A 24,726-nucleotide genomic window follows, 5' to 3' on the forward strand; every position below is an offset into this window, starting at 1 on the left:
TGTGGTCACATGATTTAGAGTGTTGGGAGCCACATTTGAATAAAGAAAGAGCCACATGTGGCTCAAGAGCCACAGGTTGGCCACCGCTGTTCTAGGAGCAAAGATAGAACAGTAACTAGCATAGACAGAGCTGATGCAGTATATTCCAGGTCACTGATGAATTTATCTGCTGTCATATATGACAAGGGATGATATACTGTAGCTATCCCAGCAGTCACCATCCCAACGGTCAGAATCCAGACTGATCCTGTTGATTATTTTAACCCTTTCCCTAACCCATCCCTCCCACACCCTAATCCCCCACAGCCTAACCTTTACCATCCTCCTAGTACCTAACCCAGTACTTACCTTTGGGATCCTAACCATTGGGATGAATGCCGCCATCGATATTCTGACAGTCGCGATGGTGACTGCCGGGATAGTCACTACTGCCCGATGGCAATGTATTGACATCAAGTACAGGCAACTTCACTTCATGCTTCATATCTCAATGAAATCAGAAGCTCCTAGTCATCTGTGAAGCTGTATTCTGAATACTTGCTCATGTTATTGGTCCATTTTACTTATTACTCATCAGTATAGATCTGGTGCAACACATGTTGTTTCATTTGTTTTTCATGTGTTACATCTTTGTACACCACTTTAGTACAGACTTCAGCTACTTGAATACAACAATGAATTATAATGGAGAGTTTGGAGGAGCAGTGCAATGCCCTGCCTGGGACCTTTCCCATTCAAACTCAGTTATGCAATTAGGACAAATGATACACTGAGATTTAAGGCTTGCTGTGTGTATTTATACACTAAGGATAAGGGGCATGCTGTGTGGGCTAATGAAAATAGGATTTTAATTACCTACCGGTGAATCCTTTTCTCTTAGTCCGTAGAGGATACTGGGGTTCCATTTAGTATCATGGGGTTATAGATGGGTCCACTAGGAGCCATGGGCACTTTTAGAATTTGATAGTGTGGGCTGGCTCCTCCCTCTATGACCCTCCTACCAGACTTAGTCTAGGAAACTGTGACCGAGGAGACGGAAATACTTCGAGAGAAGGATAGATAAAGATAGTGGTGAGATCCCGAACCAGCACACATAAACAGAGGAAAGCTATGCTAACCCAACTTTAAACAGGAACAGCAACAGCTGAACTAACAATACTTAACCAAGTAACAGTGCAGAAAGAACGAAGCACCAGGCGAGCGCCCAGTATCCAGTATTTACCGGTAGGTAATTAAAATCCTATTTTATCTTATGTCCTAGAGGATACTGTGGTTCCATTTAGTACCATGGGGATGTACCAAAGCTTCCAAACCAGGTGGGAGAGTGCGGAGGTTCCTGCAGAACTGATTGACCAAACTGAAGGTCCTCAGAGGACAAAAAGTATTGAACTTGTAGAACTTAGCAAACGTGTTCGAACCTGACCAAGTAGCTGCTCGGCAGAGCTGTAAAGCCGAGACACCCCGAGCAGCCGCCCAGGAAGAACCCACCGACCTAGTAGAGTGGGCCTGTACAGATTTTGGAACTGGCAAGCCTGCCGTGGAATAAGCATGCTAGATAGTGAGCCTGATCCAGCATGCAGTTGTCTGCTTTGAAGCAGGACACCCAATTTTATTGGGATCATATAGGACGAACGGCGAATTCCTGTGACGAGCTGTCTTCTTTATGTATACCTTCAAAGCCCTCACAACATCCAAAGACTTTGAAGTAGGGGAAGTGTTGGTGATAACCGGCACCAAAATAGGTTGGTTGATGTGAAATACAGACACCACTTTCGGAAGAAATTGCTGACGAGGTCTGAGTTCAGCTCTGTCCTCACAGAAAAATAAATAGGGGCTCTTGTGAAACAAAGCCCCCAGCTCCGACCCAAGTCTTGCTGAAGCCAAGGCCAACAGTGTGACGGTCTTCCACGTAAGATATTTTACGTCCACCTCCTCTAATGGTTCAAACCAATCCGACTGGAGGAACTGCAGCTCCAAACTGAGATCCCAAGGTGCCGTGGGAGGCAAAAAGGGAGGCTGGATGCGCAGAACACCTTTCAAAAACGTCTGGACCTCAGGGAGAGAAGCCAATGGTTTTTGAAAGAAAATGGACAAGACCGAAATCTGGACTTTTATGGAGCCCAGACGTAGGCCCACATACACACCTGCCCGCAGAATAAGCAGGAAACGTCCCAGGCGAAATTCCACCACAGAATAAGTTCTGCTCTCACACCAAGAGACATATTTCTTCCAAATATGGTGGTAATTTTTAGACGTTACCCGCTTCCTGGTTTGGATCATAGTCGGGATAACTTTATTAGGGATCCCTCTTCTGGCTAGAATCAGCCGTTCAACTACCATGCCGTCAAACGTAGCCGCGGAAGTCCAGACAGACGAAAGGGCCCTGTTGCAGAAGATCCTCGCGAAGAGGTAGAGGCCATGAATCCTTGAGGAGCATCTCTAGAAGGTTGGCGTACCAGGCCCTTCTTGCCAGCCCAGAGCCATGAGTATTGCTTGAACCTTTTCCCTTTTTATTCTTTTGAGAATTCTCGGGGTCAGAGGAAGTGGAAGAAACACGTACACCATCTGATATACCCATGGAACCGTCAGAGCATCTACAGCCACTGCCTCTGGGTCTCTCGACCTGGAACAATACTGCTTGAGCTTCTTGTTGAGACGAGAGGCCATCATGTCAATATGTGGATATCCCCACCGACGTGTCAAGCATCTGAACACTTCCAGGTGAAGGCCCCACTCCCCCGGGTGCAGGTTGTGTCTGCTGAGGAAGTCTGCTTCCCAGTTCTCTACTCCCGGACTGAAGATCGCTGACAACGCCACAGTGGGGGGGAAGGGGGGGGGGTCCTGCCCAAAGGAGAATTCTTGACACCTCTGACATTGCTGCTCTGATTTTCTTTCCGCCCTGTCGGTTTATGTACGTCACTGCCGTCACATTGTCCAACTGGACTTGAATGGCCCGATCCTGTAGAAGATAACAGGCCTGCAGAAGGGCGTTGTATATGGCCCTGAGTTCCAGAATGTTGATTGGAAGGACGACTTCCTGACTTGACCATATTCCTTGAAACTGCACCCCCTGGGTGACTGCTCCCCAACCACGGAGGCTTGCATCCGTGGTTAACAGGATCCAGTCCTGAATTCCGAACCTCTGTCCGTCGACAAGGTGAGAGGTCTGTAGCCACCACAGAAGGGAGATCCTGGCTTTTGGCGACAGACGAAACCCCTGGTGGATGTGAAGATGCGATCCGGACCATTTGTCCAACAGATCGAGCTGGAAGGGTCTTGCATGAAAACTTCCATATTGAAGTGCCTCGTAAGAGGCCACCATTTTCCCCAGAAGGCGAATGCATAGATGCACCGATATCCGGGTTGGCTTCAGGACATCCCGAACCATCGACTGGATTACCAATGCCTTTTCCAATGGAAGGAACACTTTCTGCGACTCTGTGTCCAGTATCATTCCCATGAATGGGAGCCTCCATGTTGGCTCTAGGTGAGATTTTGGAAGGTTAAGAATCCACCCGTGATCCTGGAGAAGTTTGGTTGAGAGGCCAATGCTGTCCAGAAACCTCTCCCTGGACTGCGCCTTTATCAGAAGATCGTCCAGGTACGTAATTATGTTCACTCCCTGCTTGCGAAGTATAAACATAATCTCTGCCATCACTTTGGTGAACACCCTCGATGCCGTGGAGAGACCAAATGGCAGGACCTGGAACTGGTAGTGACAGTCCTGTAGTGCAAACCGTAGATAAGCCTGATGATGTGGCCTGAACAGAATGTGAAGGTACGCATCCTTGATATCCAGAGATACTAGGAATTCCCCTTCCTCCAGACCTGAGATCACCGCTCTCAGAGACTCCATCTTGAACTTGAACACTCTTAAGAACGGGTTCAAGTACTTGAGGTTCAGAATTGGTCGTACCGAACCGTCCCGTTTCGGTACTACAAACAAGTTGGAATAGTACCCCTTGTTGTGTAGATGAGGTGGAACTGGAATGTGACTCGAGTCTGTACCAGTTTTTGGATGGCCTGCTGTAAAGTTATACTTGCCTCTTGTGAAGCTGGTAAGCCTGATTTGAAGAATCTGTGAGGTGGGAGCTCTTGGAACTCCAGTCTGTAGTCCTGGGAAATAAGATCTATTACCCAGGGATCGGGCACGAACTTGACCAGATGTGACTGAAGAATTTTAGGCACGCTCTCACATGACAGTCCTCCAGGCCTCGCAGTTCACAGTCATGCTGAAGGCTTTGAGGAAGCAGAGCCTGAGCTCTGTTCCTGAACACCTGCAGTTGCTGGTTTGCATGGTTTACCTCTTGCGCCTCTGGAGGCCGTGGAAGCACCTCTGGATTTTCCCTTAAACTTGGCTGTCCGAAAGCTGAATAAGCTTTCCTGGCTGGGGGAGCTGCGGAAGGAAGATATGTAGACTTACCCGCAGTAGAGATCCATTTGTATAGTTCGTCTCCAAACAAGGCCTCTCCTGTGAATGGTAGGCCTTCCACGCCTTTCCTGGAGTCCGCATCAGCAGTCCACTGGCGTAGCCACAAGCCCCTGTGTGCTGACACAGCCATAGCGGTGGTGCGTGCATTAAGCAAACCAATCTCTTTTATGGCTTCCACCATAAAGTTCGTAGAGTCCTGTATATGCTGCAGGAGTAAAACAACATCCCCCCTAGACAAGGAATCTAGCCACTCAATTAGGTTACCTGACCATTTAGCAATGGCCTTTGTGAGCCAGACACATGCAATAGTGGGTCTCTGGGCCACCCCAGCAGCTGTGTACAATGATTTGAGTGTAGTCTCAATTTTACGATCAGCCATATCTTTTAGGGAGTCTACATCAGGGACAGGCAATACAATTTTTCCTAGAGACTGATGCGTCCACTATCGGTGGCTTTTCCCATTTTTTCCTATCCTCCAGAGGAAAAGGAAAAGATGAGAGCAACCTTTTAGGGATTTGAAATTTCTTATCAGGATTAACCCACGGTTCTTCAAACAGTGTGTTCAATTCCTTGGCCTTTTCCAACGGAAGGAACACCTTTGACGCAGGAAAAGTGACTGAGGACTTCTTTTTTTACATTAAAAATAAGATTTTACTTACCGATAAATCTATTTCTCGTAGTCCGTAGTGGATGCTGGGGACTCCGTCAGGACCATGGGGATTAGCGGCTCCGCAGGAGACAGGGCACAAAACTAAAGCTTTAGGATCAGGTGGTGTGTACTGGCTCCTCCCCCTATGACCCTCCTCCAAGCCTCAGTTAGGATACTGTGCCCGGACGAGCGTACACAATAAGGAAGGATATTGAATCCCGGGTAAGACTCATACCAGCCACACCAATCACACCGTATAACTTGTGATCTAAACCCAGTTAACAGTATGACAAACGTAGGAGCCTCTGAACAGACGGCTCACAACAAATAACAACCCGATTTTTTTGTAACAATAACTATGTACAAGTATTGCAGACAATCCGCACTTGGGATGGGCGCCCAGCATCCACTACGGACTACGAGAAATAGATTTATCGGTAAGTAAAATCTTATTTTCTCTAACGTCCTAAGTGGATGCTGGGGACTCCGTCAGGACCATGGGGATTATACCAAAGCTCCCAAAACGGGCGGGAGAGTGCGGATGACTCTGCAGCACCGAATGAGAGAACTCCAGGTCCTCTTTAGCCAGGGTATCAAATTTGTAGAATTTTACAAACGTGTTCTCCCCCGACCACGTAGCTGCTCGGCAGAGTTGTAATGCCGAGACCCCTCGGGCAGCCGCCCAGGATGAGCCCACCTTCCTTGTGGAATGGGCCTTGACAGATTTAGGCTGTGGCAGGCCTGCCACAGGATGTGCAAGTTGAATTGTGCTACAAATCCAACGAGCAATCGTCTGCTTAGAAGCAGGAGCACCCAGCTTGTTGGGTGCATACAGTATAAACAGCGAGTCAGATTTTCTGACTCCAGCCGTCCTTGAAATGTATATTTTCAATGCCCTGACAACGTCCAGCAACTTGGAATCTTCCAAATCGCTAGTAGCCGCAGGCACCACAATAGGCCGGTTCAGGTGAAACGCTGACACCACCTTAGGCAGAAACTGAGGACGCGTCCGCAGTTCTGCCCTGTCCGAATGGAAAATCAGATATGGGCTCTTATACGATAAAGCCGCCAATTCTGATACTCTCCTGGCTGAAGCCAGGGCCAGTAGCATGGTTACTTTCCATGTAAGCTATTTCAAATCCACCGATTTGAGTGGCTCAAACCAATGGGATTTGAGAAAATCCAAAACTACATTCAGGTCCCACTGAGCCACTGGGGGCACAACCGGGGGCTGTATATGTAGTATTCCTTTTACAAAAGTCTGGACTTCAGGAACTGAAGCCAATTCTTTCTGGAAGAAAATCGACAGGGCCGAAATTTGAACCTTAATGGACCCCAATTTGAGGCCCATAGACAATCCTGTTTGCAGGAAATGTAGGAATCGACCCAGTTGAAATTCCTCCGTGGGGGCCTTCCTGGCCTCACACCACGCAACATATTTTCTCCAAATGCGGTGATAATGTTGTGCAGTCACCTCCTTCCTGGCTTTAACCAGTGTAGGAATGACCTCTTCTGGAATGCCTTTTTCCTTTAGAATTCGGCGTTCAACCGCCATGCCGTCAAACGCAGCCGCGGTAAGTCTTGGAATAGACACGGTCCCTGCTGAATCAGGTCCCGTCTTAGAGGTAGAGGCCACGGATTTTCCGTGAGCATCTCCTGAAGTTCCGGGTACCAAGTTCTTCTTGGCCAATCCGGAGCCACGAGTATCGTTCTTACTCCCCTTTGCCGTATAATTCTCAGTACTTTGGGTATGAGAGGCAGAGGAGGAAACACATACACTGACTGGTACACCCACGGTGTTACCAGAGCGTCCACAGCTATTGCCTGAGGGTCTCTTGACCTGGCGCAATACCTGTCCAGTTTTTTGTTGAGGCGAGACGCCATCATATCCACCCTTGGTTTTTCCCAACGGTTCACAATCATGTGGAAGACTTCTGGATGAAGTCCCCACTCTCCCGGGTGTAGATCGTGTCTGCTGAGGAAGTCTGCTTCCCAGTTGTCTACTCCCGGAATGAACACTGCTGACAGTGCTATCACATGATCTTCCGCCCAGCGAAGGATCCTTGCAGCTTCTGCCATTGCTCTCCTGCTTCTTGTGCCGCCCTGTCTGTTTACGTGGGCGACTGCCGTGATGTTGTCCGACTGGATCAACACCGGCTGACCCTGAAGCAGGGGTTTTGCCAGGCTTAGAGCATTGTAAATTGCTCTTAGCTCCAGTATATTTATATGAAGAGACATCTCCAGGCTTGACCATACTCCCTGGAAGTTTCTTCCCTGTGTGACCGCTCCCCAGCCTCTCAGACTGGCATCCGTGGTCACCAGGACCCAGTCCTGTATGCCGAATCTGCGGCCCTCTAACAGATGAGCACTCTGCAACCACCACAGAAGAGACACCCTTGTCCGTGGCGATAAGGTTATCCGCTGATGCATCTGCAGATGCGATCCGGACCATTTGTCCAGCAGATCCCACTGAAAAGTTCGTGCGTGGAATCTGCCGAATGGAATTGCTTCGTAAGAAGCCACCATCTTTCCCAGGACTCTTGTGCATTGATGCACAGACACTTTTCCTGGTTTTAGGAGGTTCCTGACAAGTTCGGATAACTCCTTGGCTTTCTCCTCCGGAAGAAACACCTTTTTCTGAACCGTGTCCAGAATCATTCCCAGGAACAGCAGACGTGTTGTCGGGGTCAACTGAGATTTTGGAAAATTCAGAATCCACCCGTGTTGTTGCAGCACTACTTGGGTTAGTGCTACTCCGTCCTCCAGCTGTTCTCTGGACCTTGCCCTTATCAGGAGATCGTCCAAGTAAGGGATAATTAATACGCCTCTTCTTCGCAGAAGAATCATCATTTCGGCCATTACCTTGGTAAAGACCCGAGGTGCCGTGGACAATCCAAACGGCAGCGTCTGAAACTGATAATGACAGTTTTGCACCACGAACCTGAGGTACCCTTGATGTGAAGGGCAAATTGGGACATGCAGGTAAGCATCCTTTATGTCCAGGGACACCATAAAGTCCCCTTCTTCCAGATTCGCTATCACTGCTCTGAGTGATTCCATCTTGAACTTGAATTTTTGTATGTACAGGTTCAAAGATTTCAGATTTAGAATAGGTCTTACCGAGCCGTCCGGCTTCGGTACCACAAATAGCGTGGAGTAATACCCCTTTCCCTGTTGTAGGAGGGGTACCTTGACTATCACCTGCTGAGAAAACAGTTTGTGAATGGCTTCCAATACCGTCGCCCTGTCTGAGGGAGACGTTGGCAAAGCAGACTTTAGGAACCGGCGAGGGGGAGACTTCTCGAATTCCAACCTGTAACCCTGAGATACTACCTGCAGGATCCAAGGGTCCACCTGTGAGCAAGCCCACTGTGCGCTGAAATTCCTGAGTCGACCCCCCACCGCTCCTGAGTCCGCTTGTACAGCCCCAGCGTCATGCTGAGGGCTTTGCAGAACCCTGGGAGGGCTTCTGTTCCTGGGCAGGGGCTGCTTGCTGCCCTCTCTTACCCCTTCCTCTGCCCCGGGGCAGATATGACTGTCCTTTTGCCCTCTTGTTCTTATAGGACCGAAAGGACTGTGGCTGAAAAGACGGTGTCTTTTTCTGTTGGGAGGGGGTCTGAGGTAAAAAGGTGGATTTTCCGGCAGTTGCCGTGGCCACCAGATCCGATAGACCTACGCCAAATAATTCTTCCCCTTTATACGGCAATACTTCCATATGTCGTTTGGAATCCGCATCACCTGACCACTGTCGCGTCCATAAACTTCTTCTGGCAGATATGGACATCGCACTTACTCTCGATGCCAGAGTGCAAATATCCCTCTGAGCATCTCGCATATAAAGAAAAGCATCCTTTAATTGCTCTATAGTCAATAAAATACTGTCCCTATCCAGGGTATCAATATTTTCAGTCAGGGAATCCGACCAGACCACCCCAGCACTGCACATCCAGGCTGAGGCGATGGCTGGTCGCAGTATAACACCAGTATGTGTGTATATACTCTTTAGGGTAGTTTCCAGCCTCCTATCAGCTGGATCCTTGAGGGCGGCCGTATCAGGAGACGGTAACGCCACTTGTTTTGATAAGCGTGTGAGCGCCTTATCCACCCTAGGGGGTGTTTCCCAGCGCGCCCTAACCTCTGGCGGGAAAGGGTATAATGCCAATAACTTTTTTGAAATTAGCACTTTTCTATCTGGGTTAACCCACGCTTCATCACATACATCATTCAATTCCTCTGATTCAGGAAAAACTACAGGTAGTTTTTTCACCCCCCACATAATACCCCTTTTTGTGGTACTTGCAGTATCAGAGATATGCAAAGCCTCCTTCATTGCCGTGATCATATAACGTGTGGCTCTACTTGAAAATACGTTTGTTTCTTCACCGTCGACACTAGATTCAGTGTCCGTGTCTGGGTCTGTGTCGACCGACTGAGGTAAAGGGCGTTTTACAGCCCCTGACGGTGTCTGAGACGCCTGGGCAGGTACCAACTGGTTTTCCGGCCGTCTCATGTCGTCAACTGATTTTTGTAATGTGCTGACATTATCACGTAATTCCATAAACAAAGCCATCCATTCCGGTGTCGACTCCCTGGGGGGTGACATCACCATTACCGGCAATTGCTCTGCCTCCACACCAACATCGTCCTCATACATGTCGACACACACGTACCGACACACAGCAGACACACAGGGAATGCTCTTATCGAAGACAGGACCCCACTAGCCCTTTGGGGAGACAGAGGGAGAGTTTGCCAGCACACACCCAAGCGCTATAATATATATGGGAACAACCTTATATAAGTGTTGTATCCTTATAGCAGCTTAAATATATAAAATATCGCCATAAAAAGTGCCCCCCCCTCTCTGTTTTACCCTGTTTCTGTAGTGCAGTGCAGGGGAGAGTCCTGGGAGCCTTCCTCACAGCGGAGCTGAGCAGGAAAATGGCGCTGTGTGCTGAGGAGAATAAGCCCCGCCCCCTATTCCGGCGGGCTTTTCTCCCGTAGTTTTTAATATCTGGCAGGTGTTAAATACATCCATATAGCCTCAAGGGCTATATGTGATGTATTTTTTAGCCATAAAAGGTATTTACATTGCTGCCCAGGGCGCCCCCAGCAGCGACCCTGCACCCTCCGTGACCGTTGGTGAGAAGTGTGTGACAAACAATGGCGCACAGCTGCAGTGCTGTGCGCTACCTTCAAGAAGACTGAAGAGCCTTCTGCCGCCGGTTTCTGGACCTTCAATCTTCAGCATCTGCAAGGGGGGTCGGCGGCGCGGCTCCGGGACGAACCCCAGGGTGAGACCTGTGTTCCGACTCCCTCTGGAGCTAATGGTGTCCAGTAGCCTAAGAAGCCAATCCATCCTGCACGCAGGTGAGTTGAACTTCTCTCCCCTAAGTCCCTCGATGCAGTGAGCCTGTTGCCAGCAGGACTCACTGAAAATAATAAACCTAAAAACTTTTTCTAAGCAGCTCCTTAAGAGAGCCACCTAGATTGCACCCTGCTCGGACGGGCACAAAAACCTAACTGAGGGAATGGAGGAGGGTCATAGGGGGAGGAGCCAGTACACACCACCTGATCCTAAAGCTTTAGTTTTGTGCCCTGTCTCCTGCGGAGCCGCTAATCCCCATGGTCCTGACGGAGTCCCCAGCATCCACTTAGGACGTTAGAGAAATAAGATTCCTCACACTCCTCTGACACCTTATTGGGAATTTGCAGAACATCTCTGATAGCCTCTATAAGAGCCTCTATTCCCTGTGATAGAGCAGCATCCCCCCTCTGAATCCACCTCATCCTCCTCCATGTCTAACCCCTAAGCGTCAGAGTCAGACTGCAGGATATGGGCAGGGGACTGAGACGTTTGTTTGGGGACTGAGTCTCTGTTCATAAACTCATCCACAGACTATCTTAAGTATTGCGTCTCTTTCTCATTGCGGGACAATTTATTACAAATATTGGAAATCATTCCTTTAATGGAATCCAGCCACACTGGTTCAGGCCCGCTATTCTGGGAAGGTGCACTACACTAAGGGGGTAATTCTGAGTTGATCGCAGCAGCAAGTTTGTTAGCAATTGGGCAATACCATGTGCACTGCAGGGGGGGGCAGATATAACATTTGCAGAGAGAGTTAGATTTGGGTGGGTTATAGTGTTTCTGTGCAGGGTAAATACTGGCTGCTTTATTTTTACACTGCAGTTTAGATTTCAGTTTGAATACACCCCACCCAAATCTAACTCTCTCTGCACATGTTATATCTGCCCCCCCCTGCAGTGCACATGGTTTTGCCCAACTGCTAACAAAATTGCTGCTGCGATCAACTCAGAATTAGGCCCTAAGTACATAGTAATGAGCTTCCTGGGAAAGAGGAACACTCTGCCATACATGAAACACACTCTTTGCCTGACATATTGTAAATGTGACAACACACACACACACACACAAAGGTCAAAAACACAAGTAACCCACAAAGAGCCCTTCCAGGGAGACACAGAGATATTTTGGAGCCAGCACACAGCGCCCTTATCGCTAATGCCAAGCTTAGCCGGGTCGCAGACTAAGTACCCAGATTGGGGACTTAGTACACTAATAATCGCTCCCCCCCCCTGCTATGACCCCCTGGTACCGCTGAGGTAATCTGGAGTCACACCGGAGGAGCTGCACGTCCCTGTCAGTCAGCGTCTGTGTCCACTGCAGAGGGAAAATGGCGCTGGCGAGCTGCTGGATCCGCTCATAGTGAAGCCCCACCCCTTCAATGGCGCGCAGTCTTCCCGCTTTTTTATACTGGCTGAGGTAATTTCGTGCTTAAAATGGAGTCAGATCCGCATTAAGGCTTTGTTTGCCAGTGTGGGTACTGTGGGGGTCATTCCGAGTTGATTGCTCGCTGCCATTTTTCGCAGCGCAGCGAACAGGTTACTACTGCGCATGCACCGCAATGCGCAGGCGCGTTGTACGGCTACAAAGCAGATCGCTGCTGAGCAATGGATTTAACGAAGAATCCATTCACACAGCCGATCGCAAGGAGATTGACAGGAAGAGGGCGTTTGTGGGTGTATGAGAGTGGTGCGGCAAACGCAGGCGTGTCCAGGCGTTTGGAGGGCGGATGTCTGACGTCAATTCCGGGACCTGCAACGCTGGATTCATCGCACAGGGTAAGTAACTCTTACCCTGTCTTGTTCTACACAAAACTTTTTTTGTATAGCAGGGCTGCACAAGTGATCGCAGCCTTGCTATGCAAAAATACACTCCCCTATAGGCGGCGTCTAGTTGATCGCACGGGCTGCAAAAAGTTGCAGCGTGCGATCAACTCGGAATGACCCCCTGTGTACAATGCACTTAGACGCAGTTGTGTAACTGAGTCTGGAGACGCAGTCCGCCCCGGTTAGAAGCCGTGAGTCTCTGTACCCTAATGCCGCCATAATTGTAGTACTCACCACTCTTCACTGTTCTGGCTCTGTTAGGGGTGGCGGCGTGCTGCGGGAATGTACTCTCGCCGTGGTGGGGCTTGCGAATAGTTCCCTTAGGAGCTAGTGTCCTGTCAGCGGGGAACGGGACCATTAACCCTTCAAGAGGTTGGGCCGTTCAAACCTCTCCCAAAGTCCCATGAAGCAGGCAGGCTGGTGCCACCCAGTCCTGCCTGAAAACAACAAACATAAAATAAATGCAGAAAACTCTTCAGGAGCTTCCATAAGCGTGACCGGCTCCTCCGGGCACATTTTCTAAACCGAGTCTGGTAGGAGGGGCATAGAGGGAGGAGCCAGTGCACACTATTAAATTCTTAAAGTGCCCAAGGCTCCTAGTGGACCCGTCTATACCCACAATGGTACTAAATGGATCCCCAGTATCCTCTAGGACGTAAGAGAAAATGCCACTTTTAGTTCAGTGATTTAAATGTGATCCTCCCTAACAAAGGCATAATGCCCTGTTTTCTTTATGCCCTCAAGGAGCAGGTGATTAGAGAAGTCCCAAGACGAAGTGGAACCAGTCAGCTATCTTCTCTGCATCCATGCAAAACCCTCTTTGAAACCACTGGGAGAAGGACATGTTTGCAAGTATTGATATTTCATGGTTCCCCCCCCCAAAAAAAAAAAAAAGCAGTCAGCTCACAGAGCACATTTTCATATAATTAAGCGCCCTGATGTTCTCAGGCTAACAAGATAGGTGGGGATACTGTAGGTTCCTGCAATTTAGTAAGACTGTTTGGTACCTAATAGGAATCACTGGAAGGAATTTAAGGTCTGTCACAATGGCGTCTTGAAAGAAATCCAGGTGCCAGATGAAATATATTCAGGGAACGAGTAATAAGGAACTACATTATACACTTTATAGGTTTACTTCATCTTTTTTTTATTTTTCTTATTAGGTAAAGAATTAAAATGTGGAGCGGGGCCCCAAGGAGAAAAATGGTCCTAAGTCATACAGTAATTAAATGGCTCTGTATGGGCTTTGCAAAACCTTAAAGAAATCTTTGTGATAAGTAAGCATTATAGTAGAACACATCATAGTACTCTGATTGCTTCTATTAATGAAAATAAATATAGAAAGTACACCTCTACAAACTGTGGGATTGATTCTGATTTGGAAGTAAAGCAAAAAATCAAGTAACTGTGCACCTGGGCAAAACCATATTGCACTGTAGGTGAGGCAGCTGTAAACATTTGCAGAGAGAGGTTTAGATTTAGGTGGGGTGTGTACAAACTGAAATTTAAATTGCGGTGCAAAAACTAAGCTGTCTAACGTTTGTGGGCTACATGCAAAAGCAGCCAGTATTTACCCTGCACAGAAACAATATAAATGCATTAGCTCCCCTTGCATTGCAACATGGTTTGTTCCAGATACAAAGTTTTTTCCTTTACTTCCAAATCAAAATCAGGCCCTGCGTTCTTTAAATATATACATGTACTTTGAATGAAACCTACCACATCGAGGTTTCAGGCCAAAGGCCGCTGTGCTGTGTACTGGAGACATGGCAGGGGTGCTGTCTTCAGCCTAGAGGTCAACAGAAATACATATTAATATTTCAGTGGAATTCTCCTCCTAAAGAATATCACATCGGGAAGTTAAAATCAAATCAAGTTGCTAGGCCCGCCTGCGAGTTTGACAAAATATATTGCTTTATCTTTCTTGTTTACAACTGTGTCAGTCATGTCGTTATAGTATTAAACTGAAATGTTTCATTATATTACCCTGGGACGTAACAATCTCTGCGGTGCTCTCTGCTTTGGGTAGAGCTGTAACTAGACAGAAGCTTTGTGTTGTATGACACAAATTGATAGTTAAAAGCCACAAAAGAAAACTAGATAGATAAATCAATGTATTTAGTAAACGTTAAAGAAGATCTCTCCCTCTTAAACCTTTGTCTGCCCCTTTTGTCTCGTTAATTCCACGTTGTCTCCCATCTCTCCTAACGTGTGAATGTTGGAGCATCACTGCTGCTTGTTTAGTAAATACAGGAAACTATTTACATTCTGGTGGGAGCACTGTACATGCACACAGACTTCAGTGCCATGCTGGAACTTCTACAGTTACAAATAGGGGAAGTAAACTACACTACTCAAATTAGTACACACTTACAGCTGTCCCAATCTCTACTGTAAGCCACAGTCACTTCTCTTTTACTGGTCAAAATACTGACACTGTATTCCAGACGCTGAGATTGCCAACAGATCCCTGAGGTGAGTATGAGGGCTTGGGTTAGTGTTAGGCACTAGGAGGAGGGTTAAGGTTAGGCTGCGGGTGGGGCAATTTAGGGTTAGGCTATGGGAGGCAATGGCAATGGTTAGGCTGTGAGAAGGGATGGTTAAGGTTAGGCTGCGGGAGGGGACGTTTAGGGTTAGGCTATGGGAGGCGATGGCTAGGGTTAGGCTGTGAGAAGGGATGGTTAGGTTTAGGCTGTGGGAAGGGATGGTTAGGGTTAGGCTGTGAGAGGGGATGGTTAAGGTTTGGCTGTGAGAGGGGATGGTTAGGGATAGGCTGTGGGAAGGGATGGTTAGGGTTAGGCTGTGAGAAGGGATGGTTAGGGTTAGGCTATGGGAAGGAATGGTTAGGGTTAGGCTGTGAGAAGGCATGGTTAGGGTTAGGCTGTGAGAAGGGATGGTTAGGGTTAGGCTGTGGGAAGGGATGGTTAGGGTTAGGCTGTGGGAAGGGATGGTTAGGGTTAGGCTGTGGGAAGGGATGGTTAGGGTTAGGATGTGGGAAGGGATGGTTAGGGTTAGGCTGTGGGAAGGGATGGTTAGGGTTAGGCTGTGAGAAGGGATGGTTAGGGTTAGGCTGTGGGAAGGAATGGTTAGGGTTAGGCTGTGAGAAGGGATGGTTAGGGTTAGGCTGTGAGAAGGGATGGTTAGGGTTAGGCTATGGGAAGGAATGGTTAGGGTTAGGCTGTGAGAAGGGATGGTTAGGGTTAGGCTGTGAGAAGGGATGGTTAGGGATAGGCTGTGAGAGGACGGTTAGGGTTAGGCTGAGTTAGGGGTGGGTTAGGGATAAAAAACTTACCCGGAAGCCTTCAACATTCTCAGGATTCCGGTGTCAGGATTCTGATGGTCAGGATCCCGACCACCGGGATTTCACACTCAACCAGAGTATGCCCTTGTTTCACGTATGCCTTATTTCCCCAATGTCCTACACTGTGGCACCTTACAAATCACTGACAGTGATAATAATAATAATGCAGCCCTGTGACTAAGTACATTACCCCATACTGGTTGTTATCACTGCTATCCCTTTTGCGAAATAAGTTAGAATTACACTTTACCAAGTAAAACACTTTTACTAGAATTAGCCTTATTTGTGCTATATGGTTTTACGTAAGGCAAATTTACTGACTGTTGATACAAAGTGAGAATACAGTATAAGTCCCATTGTATATACAACCCATTATCTTATGCTATCTTGTCATTTCTAAACAAAGTAATTGATTGATTGATTTTTTAATGGAAACCCTTTATTTATTTGTTAGTTTTTGGAGGTGCAAGTCGGAGGGGAATTAAACAACACAAACAGAATAATGGGGCCTACAATATACAGCCAAAATTTATTGCTCCAATTCCCCATTCTGCCGGGGGCAGGGGAATCTGGGAAATCCAAACATGTTTGACATTCCTGATTTGCTGATTCTGACCAAAAAAGGATTTGGATTGGTGAGTCAGGTATCTTTAAACATGCTACATTTCCCAAACCCCGATTGATCACCGATCATCGATTTCCACCATCTGCAGCTTTGATGGCTGCTTGGCGGATCAGATTGGTGTTGGGATACCACGTTTCTTATGTATGGCCCTTATAAGTCCCTGTGAATGCACTTTGTTATGAATATTTCATGCAAAACTTAAAATGGGGGAAACATTTTTTATGGTTATATAAAAGATATTACGTGCAAAAGATGCAGATCGTTAAACTCCATCTGGTGGTTCCTGCACCCGTGTCTTAGTTACTGCTGTTACTTGCCCTCCAGTGGCCGCCGGAGCAACCAGAGAGGTGAGGAGCGGCATTAGCCTTTTATATAGGTCATTATAAATGGCAATTGGCATACCAAAAACCTACCCCTAACCCCGCTCTCTCTCTCTCTCCCCAACACCCTCTCTCCATATGCAGCGATTGTGAAACAGTCAGATCAGTATTTTTTATTAATTAGAAGCAGGCTGTTACATCTTCCTGAGTTATCACTTTCAGCTGTGGCGGCCTCTAGTGGGCGCTAGCGCACATAACAGAGGTGAGGAGCAGCCTTATGGGCCCTACACACTGGCCAAGGTGCCCGACGGCCGATGGACGACCCGGCGGTGTGCGCGCGCGGGGGGGGGGGGGGAATGAAGTTTCTTCACTCCCTAACATCACTTGGCCCCATAGCCCTGGATGCTAATATGGACAATATTGTCCATATTGGCTTGCATGTATAAACGAGCCGGCACCAACAATGAATGACTGTGGGGCTGCACATAATTCATTGTTGGTGCCTACACACTAAGCGATATGAACGATATCTTGTTCATTAATGAACGAGATCGTTCATATCACTCAGTGTAATCGGTAAGTGTGTAGGGCCTATTAGCCTTTTATTATATAGGGTGGGTAAATATTTAGCTGCTTTCTACATTTACTTTAAGTAAGGCTGGATAACTTTTACATTTACTTAATTGTATAATATCATTACATGTGCCGCCAGATAATAGCCAAACATTGTACTTTAAGGGGGGTATTCAATTACTGTCATTTAGATTCGACCTATTGACTGCCCGGGCCGATTTTTCGACTGGTCGAAAAATCCGTCATGGGTGAAACCACGTGGATCGTCGAATTCGCCGCTGATCCACGTGTTTTGTCGAATATGGGCTGTATTCAATAGCTGTCGGGTCCTTTCCGACGGAAAGGACCCAACAGCACTCTATTCAATGCCGGGCCAAACCCAACAGGTTTGGACTGGTCCCAACAGTGTTAATCCGACTTTTTTAAAAGTCGGATTGACATTGTCGGAAATGGGGCTAAAACCTGTCGAGTTTGGCACCGCTTCCGACAATACACATGGGTCGGCGGCTGAAGCAGCCGATACGCGTGTATTCAGTCTTCTGACAACTTGGATTTCCCGACTTGTCGGAAAATATTTGCCGGTAATGAATAGGTTGGAACCCCTTCCGACCTCAATCAGTCAAAAGCTGCCTGCTTTCCAACAAGATGGCAGATTCTAACTCTTATTGAATACACCCCTTTGTGGGCATTTTCGCCAGTTTTTTGGCCCGTTTTCGCCCATGCCGAATAAAAAAAACAAAAAAAAAAAAGTGAAAAGGCATGGCCAAAAATGGATTCAAAAATGGTCGAAAACGCCCGCAACTGTGTCGAATCACTTACGATTTTTCGCCACTAATTGAATACCCCCCTAAATCTCCACATAGAAATGTCACACTTGTAAATACATTAAGGTGTAGCCCACCTCTTCCTGTGAGTTGTAACATGCCTCAGTCTCCGTCAGCGTGTCATTCTGCACATTGAAAGCAAAGTCACAGTATTAGTGAGTTAGCTGAACAGATGTCCTTTGTCTGCTACAGATACCAAGACCTGCGGCCTGAGAGCTGCAATACATTTATTGCTTTTACATTTTATAGGCTCATACATATAAAACAATCTTACTAACGCTAGGTCATAAAAGCATACACTGTATGGAAACTTTAAAATTACTACCTGCAGTATCGGAGACATCTGTAGCTCCACTCGCCCACTGGAAAATAAATAGAAGAGAGTCAATCTACTGGGGATCTGATTCAAATGAGCATAAAAAATATATTTTACTATGGTAGATAAACACACTTTACTGTGGACTTGTTCAGATCAGACAAGGTAGTCTGTAAACTGTACTGTTCTGTGCTGTCTTCAATTTCCATACTTAGTCTGGAAGAGAAAATATACACATTCATAGCCGATGCAGAGATTGTTAATGTGTGCTCTACATAGATTTGAGTTGTCTGCAACTTGCAGTATGTCTGCCCCCTATTTATACACTTAGGGATCAGACCCTTCCTTGGTGGCCAAGATGCACTTGCAAAGGCATATTTACACTTAAGTCCAACTCTGCATGCCCACTGCCCCATCAACACACCCTCACTGAACTCTGCCTGTGTGACAACAGCCCGTTACTGCTCAGTTACATCTCTTCAGTCAGAAATGTTGTTGCGATTATCATCCTCAAAGTTTATTTATAAGGCGCCACAATTCTGCAGTGCCAGACAGGCAAGGAAGCAATTAGACAGTATAAAATAAATATCTTAAAACAGTTCTGTGTCAGGGCCGGATGTTTGTAGATTCTCAGAATATACAGTTCACATAATACATAATATGCAATTAGGTTTGAATCTTACAGTTAAGGTGCATACACACACTGCGATATTTTAGTAAATATCGCTCATTTTCCCCCTTCTGAGCAATACTGACTAAAAAATTACAGTGTGTATGCGTCAAACAACGGCCGATGCGCGTTCCCAGGGGTCGTTAACGACCCCCTCTGTCGACTGTACATGCAGGTCAATTTTGACTATGTTGGCCAAAAGTACATTTACGGGCCGTCCGTGGCGTGAGGTCACGGAGCGATATTGTTTTCTGTATCGCTCAGTGTTTACAAACTATGTCGGGTGACCCAGGAGGGAAGGAACATACTGTGTGATAAAGCACATGGGGCGTATCGCATAGGGTATACCCACCATTAGAGATAACGCAAAGGATGGATAGTGTGCAAATGGGTAGAGGTATTGGGAGGACAGACATGAGACATGGGTCTACTTACTAAGCCTTGACTGGAGATAAAGGGGGTCATTCTGAGTTGATCGCTCGCTGGCTAGTTTTAGCAGCCGTGCAAACGCTATGCCGCCGGCCACTGGGGAGTGTATTTTAGCTTAGCAGAAGTGTGAACGCATGTGCAGCCGAACTCTGCAAAAACAGTTTGTGCAGTTTCTGAGTAGCTCTGAACCTACTCAGCGCTTGCGATCACTTCAGCCTATACGTGTCCGGATTTGATGTCATACACCCGCCCAGCCACGCCTGCATTTTTTCAGACATGCCTGCGTTTTTGCAAACCATCCCTGAAAACGGTCAGTTGACACCCAGAAACACCCCCTTTCTGTCAATCTTCTTGTGGCCGTCAGTGCGACTGAAAACTTCGCTAGAACCTGTTCACAACCACAACGGGCTTTGTACCGGTACGTTGCGCGAGCACATTGCGGGGCATACGCTTGCGCAGAAATGCCGTTTTTTTAGCCTGATCGCTGCGAACAACGGCAGCTAGCGATCAACTCTGAATGACCCCCAAAGTCGCTGGAGATAAAGTACCAGCTAATCTGATCCTATCTGTCACTTTTCAAACACACAGCCTGTGACATGGCCGTTAGGAGCCGACTGTCTGGTACTTTATTGCCAGCGACTTTGGGGGTCATTCCGAGTTGATCGTAGCTGTGCAAAATTCACTGTCATGCGGGGGGACGCCCAGCGCAGGGCTAGTCCGCCGCGCATGTCAGTGCCGCCCCCCCCCCCCCCCCCCTGCACAAATACAAAAGCAACGCACAGCGGCGAGATGCTTTTGTATTTCAGGAGTAACTCCCGGCCAACGCAGATCCTGCGGCTGGCCGGGAGTTGGTCTTTGCTGCCGCTGGCCGCAGCGGCTGCGTGAGACATCACGTAGCTGCCACGGCCCGCCCCCCCAACGGTCCGGCCACGCCAGCGTTGGCCGGACCGCGCCTCCTAAACGGCGGTTCCCGCTCAGAGGCAATCGCTAGGCAGCGATGACAGCCATGCGCCGGCGCACTGCAACACCGGCGCATGCGCGATTCCGACCCGATTGCTGCGCTGCGACAAACTGCAGCGAGCGATCGGGTCGGAATGACCCCCTTTATCTCCAGCCAAGGCTAAATACAGAGGTCAGAGGGCCCTGTTAGTGACAACTTACAGTGTAGATTGAGGGGCAGAGGGAGAAGTAGGTAGGACAAGTAGTAGGAGATGCACCAGGTTCAGCAGAAGAGGCAGAAAATAGTGAACACTTGAAGAAGTTATGGTTAGAGATGTCAGGGTAGGGATGGGAAGCAGTGAGGGAAAAGTGATGGCTGCAGGAGTGTGAGGTGGTTACCAGGAGAAGCCTATGACTCTGTACGGTCTATACCTATGTACGCTTACTTCCTGATCATTCACTAAGCAAAAACATGCAAGATACACCTTATGTGAATAGTGATCATTTTAGAGTACGAAAGTAGCCAAATGATCACATAAGATACTTGTGTGGTATTATAAAGCAATTATGTTTTAGTAAAACACCTCCCTTGTTATAAAAATAGACAATTTGTAAACTGTGCTTTGACATTTATCAGCCACCATAAAACAAATCTGCCCCTGATGTATTGTTAGGGTATATTACATTTGGTAAGGACCCCATAATATGAGGTTAGGGAAGGCATGCTGAAAACAAACAAACAGTGAGTGAAAGAGCAAAAAAAAAAAACCCAATGTTTTTTTATCATTATTATCATCATCATCAGCAGCAGCAGCAGCAGCAGCATTATTTCTTTAAGAACTAAATAATAATAACCTTAGATGGCAAGTCACCATTTAAATAAAATAAAAATCTGATGGATCTTTACTTTAATACTGTATTTTAGCAGTTATCTTTTTAATCTGTGAACTCCCCCAAGGAAATTGATCTATATTAAACTCTCAGCTCTGATCTCGAAACTATTAATCATCATATATGTCTGGTAAATCTGTGAGAGGAAGTTGTGGGTGGAAAGAAAGATCCACTTAACAAACTGTATTATAAAACACACTGCTTTATGCTGAAGTATTACCTTACAATAGCCTTGTGTTTTGAATTCTATAAAGCAGCAATGTTCCACTGATCTGCCCTTCCACTTAGGAAAGTTGCACAATAGAACAGCTTTACTGAGGCCCCTCTGAGTCCCTAGTACAGCACCAACTTTTTGCATCCATCGTATGGGTCTGTTACCACATAGACGAATAACAAAATTGTTCCTCATACTAAAAACCATCTAAGCGGCCATTTTGGAAAGGTCAACTAGAGATTGTTTTCCAGTGCTATACTGCAGAAATAGAGGAGCCCTTGGGGAAAACCAGGCATGTACTTTCCAGGGTTAATTAAAAATTTTATGAGGGCCTGGGAGTGCTGTTGTAACTGTACCTAACAACTTTTTATTCCATCCAATCAGGACAGAGCTAATGCACAGTGCACTGTAAAGGGGGCAACCACGTCTCCCAGATGGCTCCCAGTTACTCTCCTGTAAATGAGTGGCATGCAATGGTGCTAGTGCTGGCAGATAGGGAAAATACAGTAGCTGGCAGTCCTGGAAGTAGGCAGAAAGTCCTGACTATCCAAACAGTTCCCTCTGGGACTTTCATGCCTAGCCACAGGTGGATACAAGGGACAATCCAGTAAACAACTTCTGAAACAATATTGTATTTCCACTAATAATTAAGGAGGCTTTTACCTTAACTTAGTGAAATGTTCCATTCTGCTTCAAGCTGAGTCAGCAAAATGTACTAGTAAATCCAATAACTTTACATTTTGGTATATAAAAGTTCATCCACACTTGACTGTTGTAATGACACTCCTGTATATTACTCCAGAATATTACTACTTACCGTGTAGGATCCTGCAACATATCAACAGCTTCTCTTAACTGGTCTATCATTCCTGTACTAATGTCTGGATTTTCTGAATGCTTCTTGCTACAATGCAAAACAAAAAGGCAGCAATTAAATCTGACACAAATGAAGTAATCCTGAAGCTAGAAATGTTATACATTTATACATGCTTCAATTTATTCCAATGCTGGAAATCAGGATTTTGTTTAAACTGCCCAAACTCTATATTTCTTAGATTGCCCAGTGTAACGTGTATCAACTAAGGAGAGATGTGTGCTGAGCTCTCTGTGATAGACCACTCAGCACACATCTCCCCGTATGTACCCCCCTTAACCCCTTAACAGTTGCAGCCTTATTCAATTCCGACATTAACAGACATAAGGGCCTATGTCCCAAATGTATTAAGCCTTCAAAAGTGATAAAGTGGAGAGTAATAAATATGTAATAAAGTACCAACAAACAAGCTCCTGTCATTTTTCAAACACATCCTGTAATACCCCTTTCACATCGCACAAATAACCCGGTACCGACACGGCATATTGCCGTGTCGAACCGGGTCAGTGTGCGATGTGAAAGCACACTGGGCGATTTAGCGGGTCGCCTGACCCGGTAAATCAACCCGGTAAAAAAGAAGGGTTTTACCCGGGTTGATTACCGGGTCAGGTGCGGTGTGAATGGGAGCTGTGTCGATGCGACACGGTTCCCATTCACAAGATAGGGAGAGGCGGCGCTGGAGATGAGCTCATCTCCCGACGCCGCCTACACCCCCGCCCCTGCTGCTGCTGCGGCCTCCGTTGTCATGGCAACCGACCCGGTATATTGCCGGGTCGGGAAGCCTGCAACGGAGCGCAAATGCCGGATCCCACCCGGTAAGTACACGTTTGTCTTACCGGGTAGGACCCGGCATTTGCGGTGTGAATGCAGCATAACATGGCAGGTAGGAAGCTGATTGGCTGGTACTTTATCTATCTCCCACTTTTTAAGGCTTAATACATTTGGGCCTATGTACTAAACCTTGGAGAGTGATAAAGTGGGGAGAGATAACATACCAGCCAATCAGGTCCTAACTGTCATGTTACAGGCTATGTTTGAAAAATAAGTTAGGAGCTGTTTGGCTGATGCGTTATCTGTCCCCACTTTATCACTCTCCAAACAATAATGCATCCCGCCCTAAGTGACTTGTTTTTGGTAGAGCAGATTGGTTGCTGGAGGGTTAGTGTGAATTGCACAATTGACCGTTGCTGATACCATCCACTCACTGAGGGGCCGATTCCGAGGCAAACACTGCTGTGACCGCTTAGCGTTTATTGCTGTAGTCATGCCTGTGATTTTATGCTAATGCTAGTAAAAGCCTTCACCCGGTGTACAAGCGTGCGTTTGTGTAACGAATGGAATGCACACTTTATGCATTTGTAGGCGCTAATATCCTACTTGGTACGTCTAATATGTGAATGTCAACAATGTGAATGCTGTCATCTGACATGTCAACCTCTTGTGCAAGTTGACAGTCTGAATATGTCAACATATTGTACTCGTCCACCCTGCTATCACATTATAGTATCCGGTAGTTGGTAATATATAGGCGGAGATGTGTCAAGCCTTGGAGAGCAAGAAAGTACAGAAGTTGTCCAAAGCAACCAGTCCGCTTATAAGAGTCATTTCAAGGGCTGACTAGATACCGGACAGTCAGAAGCTGATTTGATGCTTTGGGCAACTTCTCCACTTTATCACAACACTTGATACATCTCCCACATAGTCCCAATAGTAACAACTTGAAATCCCTCATACTGTATTTTGTCTTGCTTAGAACAGATGTGTCCCGTGCACTGTGGCTTCAGTCACACCATACAGCCCCTCTCGGAACAGCCGATCCCGGGCAACTTGCTCAAATTGTGCATCTAATTTGCATAAATAAAACAACTGTCAGCAACAAAACTACTTTGCTAGATTGCACTGATCATTTGATGTGTGACATTTATACATCTGTGTGTGACTGAGTCTGACTCTGTATGCGAGGTGCTACAATGCAGTGGCCGCAGCTTTTTCTCACACCATGTTCCGTTGTGCTACATCTGCCACTTTTTGCATGTTTAAAACTAAGGGGTCTGTTCATGAAGCAGTGAAAAGTGGGGAGAAGTGAGCCAGTGGAGAAATTGGCCATGGCGACCAATCAGCATTGAAGTAACATTTATAATTTGCATACTATACAATTGCTGATTGGTTGCCATGGGCAACTTTTCCACAGGCTCACTTCTCCACACTTTTCACTGCCTCATGAGTAGACCCCTAATTCCTGTGCGGTAAATGTCACTGCCCAGTGTCTGTAGTACACTTTGAGTGGTGTTTGCTGCGTCTGCAATGCAAATAACATTAAAAATTGAAAGAAAAGTTTGGAACACTGCCGTTTCGTGTAGTATTGATGCTAGGTGTATGAGGACACATCTGTAGCACATAGAATATCAGAAGAACCAGAATCACAAGAGCAAGGAATCCTTGTTCTGTGTATTTGCTTCTGCCGACATTCAACAT

At 46.8% G+C, this 24,726-nt stretch overlaps 1 protein-coding gene across 5 annotated transcripts in view; it reads right to left on the reverse strand.

The window, feature by feature from the left end:
* LRCH1 (leucine rich repeats and calponin homology domain containing 1) overlaps positions 1 to 24,726 on the reverse strand; it is a 403,150-nt gene that overhangs the window by 93,947 nt on the left and 284,477 nt on the right. For all 5 annotated transcript variants that reach the window (XM_063952809.1, XM_063952807.1, XM_063952808.1 and 2 more), the window contains 5 exons: positions 22,195 to 22,281; positions 18,370 to 18,450; positions 18,244 to 18,280; positions 17,996 to 18,043; positions 13,995 to 14,064 (listed from right to left, as the gene is read on the reverse strand). In XM_063952809.1, the coding sequence (XP_063808879.1) occupies positions 13,995 to 14,064; positions 17,996 to 18,043; positions 18,244 to 18,280; positions 18,370 to 18,450; positions 22,195 to 22,281 (323 nt within the window). The remainder of the gene's footprint in view (positions 1 to 13,994; positions 14,065 to 17,995; positions 18,044 to 18,243; positions 18,281 to 18,369; positions 18,451 to 22,194; positions 22,282 to 24,726) is intronic.

Source organism: Pseudophryne corroboree, chromosome 2 (assembly GCF_028390025.1).
Source record: "Pseudophryne corroboree isolate aPseCor3 chromosome 2, aPseCor3.hap2, whole genome shotgun sequence".
Classification (NCBI taxonomy): Eukaryota; Metazoa; Chordata; class Amphibia; order Anura; family Myobatrachidae; genus Pseudophryne; species Pseudophryne corroboree.